The sequence below is a fragment of the Condylura cristata genome, unplaced genomic scaffold (assembly GCF_000260355.1).
Source record: "Condylura cristata isolate star-nosed mole 26May11 unplaced genomic scaffold, ConCri1.0 scaffold00001, whole genome shotgun sequence".
In the NCBI taxonomy this organism is placed as follows: Eukaryota; Metazoa; Chordata; class Mammalia; order Eulipotyphla; family Talpidae; genus Condylura; species Condylura cristata.
The window spans coordinates 26,250,355-26,265,155 of record NW_004567102.1 but is presented as its reverse complement, the minus strand read 5'-3'; the positions used below and the strand labels follow the sequence as shown (position 1 = coordinate 26,265,155).

At 33.1% G+C, this 14,801-nt stretch overlaps 1 protein-coding gene across 1 annotated transcript in view; it reads right to left on the bottom strand.

Moving 5' to 3' along the window:
- The window catches only part of COL19A1 (collagen, type XIX, alpha 1), a 288,872-nt gene that overhangs the window by 142,415 nt on the left and 131,656 nt on the right, over positions 1-14,801 (bottom strand). The window contains exons 12-13 of the mRNA XM_004674041.1: positions 12,328-12,381; positions 10,748-10,783 (exon numbers count right to left, since the gene is read on the bottom strand). Coding sequence (XP_004674098.1) covers positions 10,748-10,783; positions 12,328-12,381 — 90 coding nt within the window. The remainder of the gene's footprint in view (positions 1-10,747; positions 10,784-12,327; positions 12,382-14,801) is intronic.

The window sequence follows — 14,801 nt, the reverse complement described above, 5'->3', positions numbered from 1 at the left end:
CTTTGAGATAATGATTTAATTTCCTTTGGATATACACCCAGAAGTATATCTGCTCAATCATATGGTAGTTTTAATTTTTTCTTTAGTAGATTTGCAATTTATATCAACAGCACACATGGTTCCCTTTCTATACTTCATCAACATTGGTTACCTTTTTGATAATTGCCAATCCTATCAGGTGTGAAGTGGTAATTTGGTTTGCATTTCCCTCACAATTAGGGAAGTTGAGCACCTTTTGTGATATTAATCCCTATCAAATATATGGCTTGCAAACATTTTTTTCCCATTCTAGAGTGACTTTGCATTTCATTGTTTCTTTTATTGCAAACTTTTCAGTTTGATATAGTTCCAGTTACTTATTTTATTACTTGTGCTTATGATCATATCCAAATAATCCCTGCCAAGACCAATGTCAAGAACTTTTCTTCTAGGTGTTTTATAGCTTCACGGGTTACATTTATATCTTTAATCCATTTTGAGTAATTTCTGTGAAGCATGTAGATTTGGGTTCAATTCTTTTCTTTTGCATTTGACTATACAGTTTTCCCCAAAACACTAAAGAAACTTTTCTTCAGTTGAGTATTCTTGGCTTCTTTGTCAAATATTAACTGTATATGTTAATTCTGGATTCTTGATTTTTTTATTGTCTATTTTTATGATAAATTATACTATTCTGAATATTCTATCTTTGAAATTGTGATGACTCTCCCTTGCATTTTCTACTTTGCATTTGCATTTCCAATACAATGCAATGGATTTTTCAGGACCTTTTGTGGTTCTATCTCAATTTCAAGGTTTTCTTTCTATTTCTGAGAAAAATTACATTAGAATTTTTTAAGGAGTATGTGGATACTGTAGATTACATTGGGCACTCTGAACACTTTAACAACTTAATCTGATTTATGAATGTGGGATATGCTGACATTTATGTCTTAAATTTCTTATAACACAGTCTTACAGTTACATTGAATAGATCTTTTACTTTACTGGTAAAATTCATTCTTAAAATTTTATTGGCTATGGGGCCCTCCCTGGTGGTGCAGCGGGTTAAAGCATAGCACAGAAAATCTAAAGCGGCTTCTGCATGAGTTCGATTCTGGCCTGCCCCGGGAGGTGACCACATGGTGTGGCAGACCTCTCCTGACCTGCCCGCTGCTCCCCTCAACAGTGTACTTCGTCGATCTGCCTGCTCTGTTCCCTGCTCTGTCTCTGGTGAAGCCTCTCACCGCCCCTGAGCCTCTGGCCTGTACTCCAGTTCTGTATGCACAAATAAATAAATATTTAAAAAAAAATTTATTGGCTATGATGATATTCTCTTTATTTAGTTTTTAGCTATTTCATTGTTATTTTAAAGAAACATGACTATTTTTATTTATTGATTTTTGCATCTTGCAATTTTACTGAACCTATTAGTTCTAACAGATTTTATTATGTATAATTTTTAGGATTTTCTATATAAAGGATTATCACCTGCAATTGGGGACAAATTTACTTATCCTTTCTAAGTTGGATACCTAGTTTTTTTCTTGATGAACTGTTGTGGCTATCCAGTACTATGCTGAATTGGAGTGGTGAAAATGGGCACCCTTGTCTTTTACCTGATCTTAGAGGAGAACATTCAAATTTCCACCATTGAGTATAAACTTAGCTATTGCTTTTTCACAAATGTACTTATCATGTTGAGGTATGTTCCTTTTGTACCAAATTTGGTGATTATAGGTCAATATCATTTAATGTGACACCCTTAGGTGCCATCCATGCCTTAAGTGCCAACTTTTAATAGTGAAGTTGTTGAATTTCAATAGCTGACTGCTTTTTATGCATCTGTGTATTGAGATATGTTTTTTATCTTTCATTCTTTCAATGCAGTATACCATATGTGTTATTTGTATATGCTGAACTACCCTTGTATTCCAGGGATAAATTCTACTTGTAATCCTGTCACTGTGATGACAAGTTTGGTTTACTCATATTTTGTCAAGGATTTTTTTGCATTTATAGTCATCGGGGATCTTGACCTATAATTTCGTTTCCTGAGGTACCTTGATTTAGCTTTGGCACCAGGGTAATTCTGGCATCCTGTTATGAATTAGGGAGGGCTAACCCAACTTCAATTCTTGAAAGAGTATGAGAAGGGTTAGCATTAATTATTTTGCTTAGTGGAATTCACCAGTGCAACCACCTCCTCTGATATGATTATTCTCTTCAGATTTTCTGTTTCTTCAGACTCAGTCTTGGGTAGTTGTACAATACTAGGAACTTATTTATGTATCTAGGAATTTATTTATTATGTATTTGTTGGCAAATAATTGCTTACAGTGGTAGTGTTAACCTTATTCCCTACTTCCGTTGTATCAATTATAATGTGTTCTCTTTCATTTATAATTTTACTTAGTCTCTTTTTTCCTTTAGTCTAACTAAAAGTTGTCAGTTTTGTATATATTAAAAAAACAGCTTTTAGTATTGTTATGTTTTTCTAGTTTCATTTCACATGCATTAAAGCCTTCTACTGCAATTTATACTTCTGTATCATAACCAAGTCACAGAAGCTACAGATTTATTCTTTTGGGAAAGAAACCTGCCTTGTAGAAAACTGAATATTGTACAATTTTCTAGAAAACTAGAAAACATCAATAAACACCAAACTACAAAAATAGAAAAAAACTGTGACAAAAAGTATCAGTTTAAATGTGTTCACTAAAATCATTATTTAAAAACTGTTCCCTGTCTTATCAAACTATTTCAGAGAAAGCTAGTAAATTGAAATAATGCAGTTAATACAACAAAGATAAGAAAAACTTACAAAGATAATATTCATTAAATCTCATTTCTTTCCTTGAGAGCACCAGTGTGTCAACTTTATCTCTATAATTAGAATTCAAACTTGACCTCATGGGGATATTACTCAAAGGGATATTGACAACAAATAATAAACATAATAAATAGGCATTTTAACTACTAATTTTGACAATAAAAAAGAATTATGCATACAAAACAGAGCATAGAAGTAGGATTAGAAATTATAGTGGGTATGTGTATGTGAAATCTTAAGATATTTCAGTGTTGTCACTACTGAGAAGTGACAGTCTGTAGAATCTTAAAGGAAGTACCCTCATATATCTCAAGAGGTAAGCAGGAGAAACAGCAAATGCAAACCCCCTAAAGTGGGAATGTGCCAGCTAAGTCTAACGAACTGCAAGAAGGCCATTGTGATAGAGCAAAATTAGAAAGAAAGAGAAAAATAGGAAATGAAGTCAGAAATAAAATCAGAATTGAAAACTGAAGACTTTGAGACCATTGTATAGAATTTGGGTTTTATTATAAATCAAACAGGGAGATAATAGAGATATTGAACAGAAGTGTTACAAGGAATAGTCTGGCTTCTATGTTTAGAAAAAAACTCAAGAATATAAGGGGATAGTAAGGGAGACATGTAATAGACTAGTGAACAATCAAGGGATTGTTAGCACAACCAATGTTAATAGTAGAAATGTGGCTAACAGTCAGATTCTGACATATATTGAAGGTGAGATCAGCAGAATAAAGAAAATAATTTGTAAGGGTTACTTTGTTTATAGATGCAACATTTCTATAGAAATTATAAGGAATCTAACATATAGAAAATCATGAGCTTTCAGAAAACCCTAATTTTTCCTATTAGATTCATATGCTCACAGATAATAACTATAAACCCCAGAAAAAATATGAAAATACCCAAATACATGAAAATTTCAATAAAAGTGAGTAGGTAATGGAGAGTCATCAATATTTGATAAAATGAAACAGCATTTAATCAGTTTCCTGATTTTTAAGATGGTTAGTCTGATGACAGGGTGGCTAACTGGAAGGTCTTGCAGGACTGAAAAATCAATGGTCAGATTTTGGGGTAAGTGAAGATACTGGAAAGTGAGAAAGAGGGGCTATGGTTTAACAGATCCCAAAAGCAAAAAGCAGTGCCAAATTCTGTAAGTGAACTTTGCTCAAATCTCTGACTGATCCAATGCAGATTCCAAGCAGCCCATTTATACTAAAAGAACAAAGGGATTTCAGCTGTTGTTAACTACAAGGAGAGAGTTTACAATGAATGTCCAGATAACTTAACTCCATGCTTTAAAAATATGTTAATGTTCTTAAGAGAAACATAAAAGAATTCAGAGTACAAATATGTATAAGAATTCATATTATCTAGAATGCAACCCAAAACTGACATGTAAGCTAAAATAGAACCCATTCTAAAGAGAAAAAAACAGTTGCAAAGACCATCTTGACATAACTCAGATGACAGAATTATGAGAAAAGATACTATTAAAACATCTATTAAGATTATTCTCAATTAGATGAAAGGAAGTGTGACTTCTAGTGAATAAAAAGATAAATGTCAGCAGATAAGTAGACATTATTTAAAAAATGTATCTTTACTAACTTAGAATCTGATACAAAGACTTCAAAGAATGGGTTTAACAGCAGAATGAAAATGGTCAAATAATAACTAAACTTGAAGATATTTCACTAGAAGTGATGCAGTCCTAAAAAGAGAGAGTTAGATGGAAAGCAAGTAATCAGTTTTATGGACATGTGGGAAAATATTTTTTAAAAAATTTCATATGTGTTCCAGTGGGGTTCCAGAGGAGAACAGAGAGATAGTGAAACTGAAAACATATTTGATGACAATGAAAAAATTTTGCAAATTAAATATACAGATACAATAGTACATCTACATTAATCACTATCAAAATGTTAAAAAATCAAAGATTAAAAAGTATATTAAAAGCAGTCAGGAAAAGGTACATATTTAATATAGGAAACAAATTATTAGAATGACTATTTAATTCTCATCAGAAACAAAGGTTAGAAGACAGTGAAAAACAACTTTATAAAGTGCTCAAAAGTAAAACAGAAACCAACCATGTTCAAAATTATAAACAGAAGAAAATTTTAACTTGATTAAAAAACAAATAAAATGCAGCTAGTTCATTCTAATTGTAAAATTTACAGCACTACATAGAAAAAGGCCAACACCATAGTCTTCTCAAGCAAGATTCCTTAACTCCCAGTAAACAAATTCTTAAAGGATTAAAAGATTGTAAGTGAACTAAAGACTTGATTATAAGACCTGAGACTATAAAATAAGCACTATAAAAAAGGCAATATGCTTCTCAACATCAATCTGTAATGTCTTTGGTGATTCAATTCTAATGTGAAAGAAAATAAGAGCAAAATAAATGAATGGGACTATACCAAATTAGAAAATTTTTGAAGAGTAAAACAAATTATCATCAAAATGAAAAGGCATCTTATTCAATGAGGTAAGTTATTTGCACATCACACTCTGGACAAGGTGTTATTAGCTGAAATAAAGAACTCATAAATTCAACAACAAAGTGGGCACAGAATCTTAAGCTAATTCTACAAAGAAGACATATATTATAGATGGCCAACAGACATAAGAAAAGATGTTCATGATGTCTTACTATTGGAGAAATGTAAATTTAAAAAAAATGAGATTTTTATCTCACACTTGTAAGAGTGGCTGTTATGCCAAAGACAAAATACTTCCATGAGTAAAATTAATGATATATGCATATCTTAAAAGCTTAGTTTCTGGAATCAATCAGGTGTTTTCGGTTAGACATTTAATTTTCTAAGCCTCAGGTGCCTCACCTACTATGTGGCAATAATTTTCTATTTCACAGGGCTGTTTATGGAGTGACTAAGTAATACCCAGTAGGTATTCAATAAAAATTTGCCATTTATTGTTGTTGTTATATAGGATAAAATGAAAACTTTTTAAACAATATTTATCAGTTTGACATACAAAAAAAGATAAGGAAAGAATAATCAATTAATTAGCTTACAGATGGTAAAAAGGATCTCATTTATTTCTTTAGAACATTAAAATTGCACATACTTTAAGCTGGTATAGTAGCTAACTATGTTTACAAAAGACCTTTAATTCAGTTATAAACTAAACAGTAAATTTAGTATCATCATAAAAAGAGGGTGAAAAGAAATACAAAAGATTAATTGTTAAAATTTTTCAACCAGCTGTGTCTGTTGAATATGCTTAACAAGATCTAGGGTCTATGGTATTTATGGTGGCTGTATAGTTTCTAGATTCTATCTTTCTTTTCTTTTTTTTCTGTAAGTCAACTACATTCTTACCCTTTGAGAAATAAAGGATGCTTCATTCTTTACTCCAGAGAATAATTTGTTAAAAAGGGAGGCATTCAAGGAAGATTTTTTTTAAATGGGTGAATGGCTATATTTTTGAGGAAGATTTTTGTATACTTCTTTATAAACTATTTTCTATATGTCCCACTTAAATATTCAAAAACTTATTTTTGAGTTTATTCCCTAATCTTTTGTTATTTGAACAATCTGAAAGGTTATCAGAAAAAAATAATCGGGAAGATTTTTGAATTTACTATCGTCATATAAAAAGTTATTTAAATTTTCCAAGTCTGGTGGACTGATAGAATCATTAAAATTTAAAGGGCTGATGTCACAACTAATGCCAAAATTAAATTTCTATGAAAGCTTTACAGGCCCCAAATTTTCTTCTTCCCTTACTTCCCTTCCTCATCTGCTTCTTCCTTTCCTCTTTCTCCCTCCTTCTCTTCAGTACTCCTCCTCCTCCTCTTGTTTCTCCACCTCCTCTTTGTCCTTTTCACTTCTTTTTAGCTTTTGTTCCCCCTGTCACCTGGAGGGCCTTTACCTGTGCTCTATGAATAAAATTCAAAAGCTATCTAAGGGATTCAATTGTGGATGATTCAATGAGATCTCACTTCTTTAAGAACTAAAGGAGTTTAGTGTGCACAGCTTTTGTAAACTGCAGCATCATTTTGGTTGGTGTTCTCAATAAGAAGTTTCTGGTTTCCTGAATATTGAAGAGTGGGGAGATAGTGGTGACAGGCAGTAAGAACACTTCAAGGTGGTGGGAAAGGAAGGTACAATAAAAAATAAGAGCAGATGAGTTTGAATGAATTGATGAAGTGGCCCTAGGACTCTGGTCTGTGCTTTATACCATTTCCTTATTTTTACCTTTCCTTATGTCATTTATACTTGGATTCTCTTACTCCTTACCCATTTGCTATACTAAGACCCAACTGTATATAACCAGTTATAAGAGAAAATGTAAACAAGTAACAATGTAGCATCAATGAGAGGAGGGTAGAGAATTTTATGTATTGATTTTTTTAATGAAATAATTCTATGTTATTTTAAAATAAAAGTCAAAGCACGGTGCTTCATGGGGGGCAATGAAATGTTAACGTTAACACTATCCTACACAAAAATGTTTATATTAAAAAAAAAAAACCTGGATCTGTATCAATCAACTCACTATCTGAGGGTATTCACTTACTATCTATATACCAATTAAATTACACAAAATACAAATAAAAGTTAAACATGGTATGTATGATTTAGGGGGAAGGATATTCACTATTGTTATCTTATTTCTTCAGGGTAGTTCATTCAATATGCTAACACAAGCTCTGTTCCATTCCATTGTATCTACTGGCATTACTGGTGTTTGTGGTCCTGCTCAAGAAAGGACTGTTATTAGACTATAAATGTGGAGATAAAAGTTCATCCTCCATGACTGAATGATCAGGATACCAAAGTAAATAATACCAGATCATGAGTATTAATGCAAATCATAGGTATTAACAAAGAGTTTGACATTTTCTGGAAGCTCCCCAGAGTTATCAGGCTGATTGTTATTGTTACAAACATCAGTTAATAAGTAATTCTAAAATATTTGCTTAAACTCAGAGAGGAAGCTGTGGGAGAAAATTTGATATGCTTTCAGAGCATTAGCTCTCAAACTAAGCTTCTCAGTAGAATTGCTTAGAAAAAATTAAAAATAACTATTACCTAAGTCCTACTCCAGAGATTTTGACTATATTGGTATGTGATGCAACCTGGAAACTGAAGGTGTTAAAACTCAGACAATTGGAATGTGTAGTTCAGATGACCCAGGCAGTGAATCTGCAATGCAGCTGAGAATTGGATGCTAAGACCTTGTGACCATAGTGTGATCTGAGGGCCAGTAGCATCTGCATTCTCTCATTCAGAATGTAGATTCTCTGGCCCTGATCTGACACTTAAGGAGAACAAGGTGCATTTGAAGAAGACTCCTCTATGTTCCTGCACATTTAATTTTGAGAAGCATTTACAACTGAGTCCCCAGATGTTCTTGAATCTTTGTGTAAAGGTTGTAGTTAAAAGTTCTTTTGGGCCCTCCCTGGTGGCACAGTGGGTTAAAGCACAGAACTAAAAAGCTAAAGCCACATCAGCATGAGTCTACCCCGGAGGTGACCACATGGTGCAGTAGACCTCTCCTGGCCCGCTGCTGCTCCCCTCAGAAGTGTACTTCATCGATCTGCCTGTTCTGCTCCCCACTCTGGTGAATCCTCTCACGGTCTCTGTACCTTTGGCTTGTACCCCAGTTCTGTATGCATAAATAAATCAATCTTAAAAAAGTTTTTTTCTAGCCCTAATCTGCACAACTTAACCCACAGGCTTCAATCTCAATTGAGTTTTACCAGTATGTTTTCCTAATGGAAAGAGCTACTTCTTTGTTACCATGCTTTAAGTTGGGTTTCTGACAAATGCCAGACTTTTAAAAGATTTTAAAAGAATTTTCCAAGCAGGAAAAAAAAGCTTGTTCCATTATAATGCTCACAAGCAGTTTTTTTCTAACTCCAGTTGCATATTTATAACTACCTGTGACTTTTAAAATATGTGTTAGATCTATGAATTCTGATTTTGGGCGGTAGAGTTCTAACATTAGCATTTTTTTTAAAGATTTATTTATTTATTCATATAGAGCTGGGGTACAGGCCAGAGATGCGGAGGGTGAGAGGATTCACCAGAGACAGAGTGGGGTGCAGAACAGGCAGATCGACGAAGTACACTGCTGAGGGGAGCAGCAGGCTGGTCAGGAGAGGTCTGCCTCGCCATGTGGATCTCCTCCGGAGCAGGCGGGAATTGAACTCGTGCGCAAGTGGCTTAAGCTTCTTAGTGCTGTGCTTTAACCCGCTGCGCCACCAGGGAGGGCCCTCTAACATTAGCATTTTTAAAATTCCCAGTGCAGTTAGTGTACTACTGGTTTTGAGAACTACTTATCTGCATTAATAAAGTAAAGGCAAGGATATAAATAGAAACACCCTATATTAACATCTGACTTTATAAACTAAAACATGTCATATCATTATGTTTTTGCCTTGTCAAATTTACAGGTAAATGTAAAAATTAGTTTGTCCTCCCTCCGTGCCTGCCAACTGAGAGTGGAAAGGGACACCTATCAGGGCTACTTGTCGGGAAGACATCAGCTTTTGTTTAAAACCCACAAAAAAACATGCTACTCAAACATGCTACCATCTTCTGACCTTGAACTAAAATTGCTTTTCAGTTGAAATGTTGGTCTTTGAAAATGAGTTGCTCTTCAAAAACCAGTTGAAAATGACTAAGATTTCAGATAACTTAAAGGGTGTTAAGCATGTAACTTAGTTGAACAAAAACAAGTATGAGCAGGGCTAGCTCTAAATCACTGCCAAAGAATTTATAAAATAAACTCCACAAAGTATAAAAAATTGCATAATATGTAGTCAAAAACACCCATCAAATAAATTATTTCTATCTTGAAAATAAAAGCTCAAAACACAAAATTTCATTGCAAGTTAAAATGGTTATTCCTAAGTAGGTCATAACTCTGTTCCTTAGAATTATCTGTTAATAAATATTTGTCCTTAAGTAATTATCACAAACATAATTTGTAAGATATTATTAACATATTGCTCAGAAAGGGATTTTCAAGTCCAAAGATAAATAAAAGTGTTATCAAAGCCACACAGCCCTCTTTGTCAGAGCTTTAGACAGATGCTAGAAGACTTCCTTAACCTTAACCTTCTATGATCAGGACAGGTCTTTGAAAACTGATGATTTACATTTTTAACTTATGTCTTTAGGTACTATCTACATAAAACTCTAGAGGCCTCAGGCTATAAATGATCTTAATTTAAAAACTTTCCTCTCTTCCACTTGGCTTATATTCTTTCTTAGGCCAAATTTTTAAGTCAAATGAGAATCTTTAATGATCTATGAAGAAAATCTATGGCAGTAAATTGTATTTAAATATAAAAGCATTATATATTTATGATTAAATGCTAAATAAATGATGAACCATTTAATTGAGAACAACCCCATCATTATGTGTACATTATAAACCTTTCTCATACATCTATTGTTGAAATACTGCCATTTTATCAAATCTTAAAAGCAAATCACACAGGAAAGAAAATAATGATCTTGGATAAGTTTGGGGTATGTAACAATAAGTTTAAGTAAGTAGCTGTTTTTCCCCTTTGGGTGATTATAGTTTATTTTTTTCTTTTATAGTTTTTGGAGTACGGAGACAGTTTTGTGCTTCCATTAATTTAAATGTCATGTTAATAATGCATAATCAAACATTTAAGAGGCAAAATTATGAACCAATTAAAGGTACGGAAAACTGCTTAGAAGAGGTACTGCCTCTAGCTTCTCCTGGAAACTACCTGTGTTACTGCCGGTTAAATACTTTATTGTCAGGCAGAAACAACCATCTTTGAAATGGAGGCTTGGCTAGATCTGCTCTAAGGTGACTTTTCATTCTCAAAACACACATGGAGTTTGTCATGGTATAGTGTGAATTACAAAAAGTTCAGGATAATGTTATTTCAGTTTTGATTTTGAGGATACTTACAGTTAGAGATGGTGGTCCTGGAGGTCCCATATCTCCCTAAAATAGATTAAAGTTACAGTTATCTATTGTTATTTTAAACATGTTACTTATAAATTTTCTGAATGATAGGGCAATATCTAAACAAATCTGAAAGGAAAGAAAATTAAAATTTCTTCTTGTTAAAAGCTTCTGTACGGTAAAAAATTCACAGTGTGATTTTTAACTCTCATGATATAAATATCACCTTGTGTGCCCCTAAACTTCGTGCAGTAGTAGAACTTGTTTTGAAAGCTAAAATAATCTAATTTTCTGGTCTTTTATCTATTAATACTAAATTACAAAAAATATCTCTACGAATGTGAATATTTTGCCAAAAGAGCATCTGGGAAATGTATGTCATAACTACAAATAATTTTTTTGACAAAGTTAGTATGATGATCAGCAAAAATAATAAATGGATCTCCCCACTTCATGCCTCCCAGCTGCAAGCAGTCTTATGCCTCTTCTAAAGCTCTGCTGAATTGGCATTGCTCTTGCTATCCCTGTAAGAGGCTATGTCTACATTATACATTTTAAAATACTAACACTGCTTTGCTGATCTATGTGAATATAAATCACCAGGTAGATGTACTGAAAAACTGTTCAAAATCTTTTTAAAACACTATATGTAAAAGTTCACTATTTTCTTAATTTATGTAACATTTTCATTCTTTATTGTAGCAGGCTTCCTATTTATTCATATACACTGTGAGTCATTAATGCCAAGTATCATTGCTCTGACCCTTGATTAAATAGACATTACAAAGATTGTATGCTGTGAGGTTTGGGCACTGGGATGTTGAATTTTCCTGTGGAGACTTTTCTCTTTTCTCATCGAATATAATCACCTCAAAAGTTAAGACTTACTGTTTTGTAATCATTATTTTGGGGAACAATTAAATAAAAGTAATCAATACTTGTTACAGAACATTGATCTAACTTACATCAGCCATTGAAGATTGAGTTCAAAGATCAACTTGAAAATAGATGTTAATACTAAAGATAAACAAGGATTTCTTAATGCACTAAGAATAGAGGACAAATGTAATATAAAACACCGCCACCTATAATTCTCATCAAATTGGGATCATCCAAAGACCTTATTCAAAATGATTCTTGCTTAACCACATCTTAATTCTCTTTTCAAGGTCACTACCATTATTCCATTATGAACAACATGTGGAAAAAGTGACAGGAAATGGAGCATTCAAAGATGAGATACAAAATTAGCCTTCTTTCCTTCAAAGGCCACCTGCTTCAACACTACAATAGCAGCTCAGTGCTATTGGCAATACTTTCCCCTACAGGACAGAGTAGCTAATTTGGTGATGGAATACTGAATGCTGTTAAGCAAAGTGAGAAAAGGAGAATCTTATAAATACAGATTAATGCCAACCAGCAGTGCATTTAGTCACTTCAAACCAATTAAATGAACTGAAAGGCTTTTTCTCCGTGAGATTTTTTTTACTTATGACAGTTAAACAATATCAATGAAAAGTCATTGCAAGGTTCACAGATATTTCTTAAGAAAAGATCATCATTTTCCCATGTGAATACAGTACCTTTTCTCCTTTTGGGCCAGGTAGACCACGAGGACCCAAATCACCTTTCAATCCCTGTACAAAGAATACAATCAATGTGATTTCTATACACAATTCATAGAAAGCTTCCATTTCTACCAAGTCATTAGTGACAAAATAAATCATAATTGACTGCACTCCCAAGTCCCATTCTTCAGTGTGTTTTATAGAGAGAAACAGAGACAACTGGCACTAAAATGATAAGCAACATCTGCGCAGTGGTGGGTGCAGATACATTAAATCAGTGTGAGTCCTCAATACTGCATATTTGTGCAACTTTGCTTCCTGCTAAAATTACATTAATTCACCATCTGGGAGAACATCATTCAGTCTATATGAGCTTTTAAGTATCCACTTTGGATTAAATTTGTGGATGTTGTAAATATCTCTGATTTAGCTTTGATTTGGCCTTTATAAAGCTTGTCAAAAATTCAAGAGTTAAATCAAAAACATTTTTATGCTTTTATCAAGAAAAATAATTGAGGGGGGGAAGGAATGAAGTATGTATTCTTTACCTTACGCTCATAAAGCTAGAACTAAAATGTAATTTCTTTCTTGTTTTAAAATGTATTTTAATTCCCTTTTTTAAACTTCGATTTATAAAGCTATCAAATGAAACTTTAAGACAAAGATAACATATCAGATAAATATATTCATAAATCTTCTGGACTCTTGAGAGTTTTAATGGATATCTGTTTGATCTGACTCAGAGATGACAGCTTTCGGGACGACTTCCATAGATTGCACTGGAGGAGATCAGTTCAACAGCTGAAAAGTATTCGCAGTGTAAATAGAAAAGAGTAAGATGGATACATCCTGACTCTGTGGTAAATAGGAAAAATATCTTCCTTAGTCCTTAATTTAACACATTGGATAGTAGAAGAACAATAATGGAAAATAGAAATATTCTGAAGCTACATAATGCATAGTAACTCTAGGTGTCTCACTGCTCATAATTGAGAGGTCCAGCTATTACTGCACTGACATTTTGTAGTGAGTAAACAATGCCAAGTGCTATCACCTATAGCTATTTACAGCGGAAGTCAGGGATGAATTTAAAGGAAACAATGAAAACTGAAGACTTATTCTTGTGGCAGAGAGTACTTGAAAACTATAATCTCATGCTTTAGAAGGTAATTTAGTGAATGTATAGAGAATTCTAATTGACCAAAACAAATACACTTTGCAGTTTCATAAAACTCATATTTGAGATGGAAAACCCACGGGGATTACAATTGAGATGGAAAAAAAAATGTACAAAATGATGTAAAAATAAACTGTTATAAAAATAATAATAATAAGATCTGCCAAGGCAAAAAAAAAAACTCATATTTGAGTTTTGAATTAAATTACAGCTATGTTTCTTTAATCATTACCATGGAGTATTTATAGAAAAAAGGCTGACTGAAAATTTTAAAATCCTTGAAATGTAATATTTATTATTGGAAATACCTATTCCTATCCAAATCAAGCAACACATACTCTGATTATAGACAACTCTGGAGTAAACTTGATGCTATATATTTTGAAAACCTGAAGAGAGAAAAATGTCATTTCTGCATAGAAATTTGTCACTAATTCTCTCATTTACTCATCATTTTATTCAGCAACATTTATTGCATCCCTTATCTAAATTTTAGCCTTGCAGACATAGTTTTTGAGTAACTGAGATAAGACTACTCTAAACTGAAATGTGCTATGAATGTGAAATATCACTGGGCTTTTTGTATCTAGTATAAGAAAAAATGTAAGAAGTTCCGTTAATAATTTTTATTGATTACATACTTAAATTCTTACATTTTGGATCTATTGACTTAAATAAAACATTATTAAAATTGGCTATACTTTTTTTTTTACCTTTCTTAATGTGGTCACTAGAAAATATCATACATTTACATTTACAATTGTCTCAAAATTGTTACATTTATTAATATCTAGTAAGTATAATATAGAATATATTTCTATTGGATAGTGATATTTAGAAATATTAAAAAAAGAAGAGGTTGAGGGCCCTCCCTGGTGGAGCAGTGGGTTAAAGCACAGCACTTCAGCATGAGTTCGATCCCTGCCTGTCCTGGAGGAGATCCACGGTGTGGCAGACCTCTCCTGACCTTCCTGCTGCTCCCATCAGCTGTGTACTTCATCAGTCTAACTGTTCTGCTCCCATTATGTCTATGGTGAATCCTCTCACCGCCCCTGCATCTCTAGCCTGCACCCCAGTTCTGTATGTATAAATAAATATTAAAAAAAACCCAAACAAACATAAAAGAAGAGGTTGAAAGAAACTCTCATTGACCAAAATTTCGTCTAGCCCTTCATGATTAGTTCTCCATGTTGGTTCCTGGTTTATCCCAGTTTTAGCAATACTCATGCTAGGTCAGTTTAGAGAAAATCCCATATCCTTGATATATAATCAGTTTCCTCATCCCCTTATTACCTTTGATATATAATAAGTC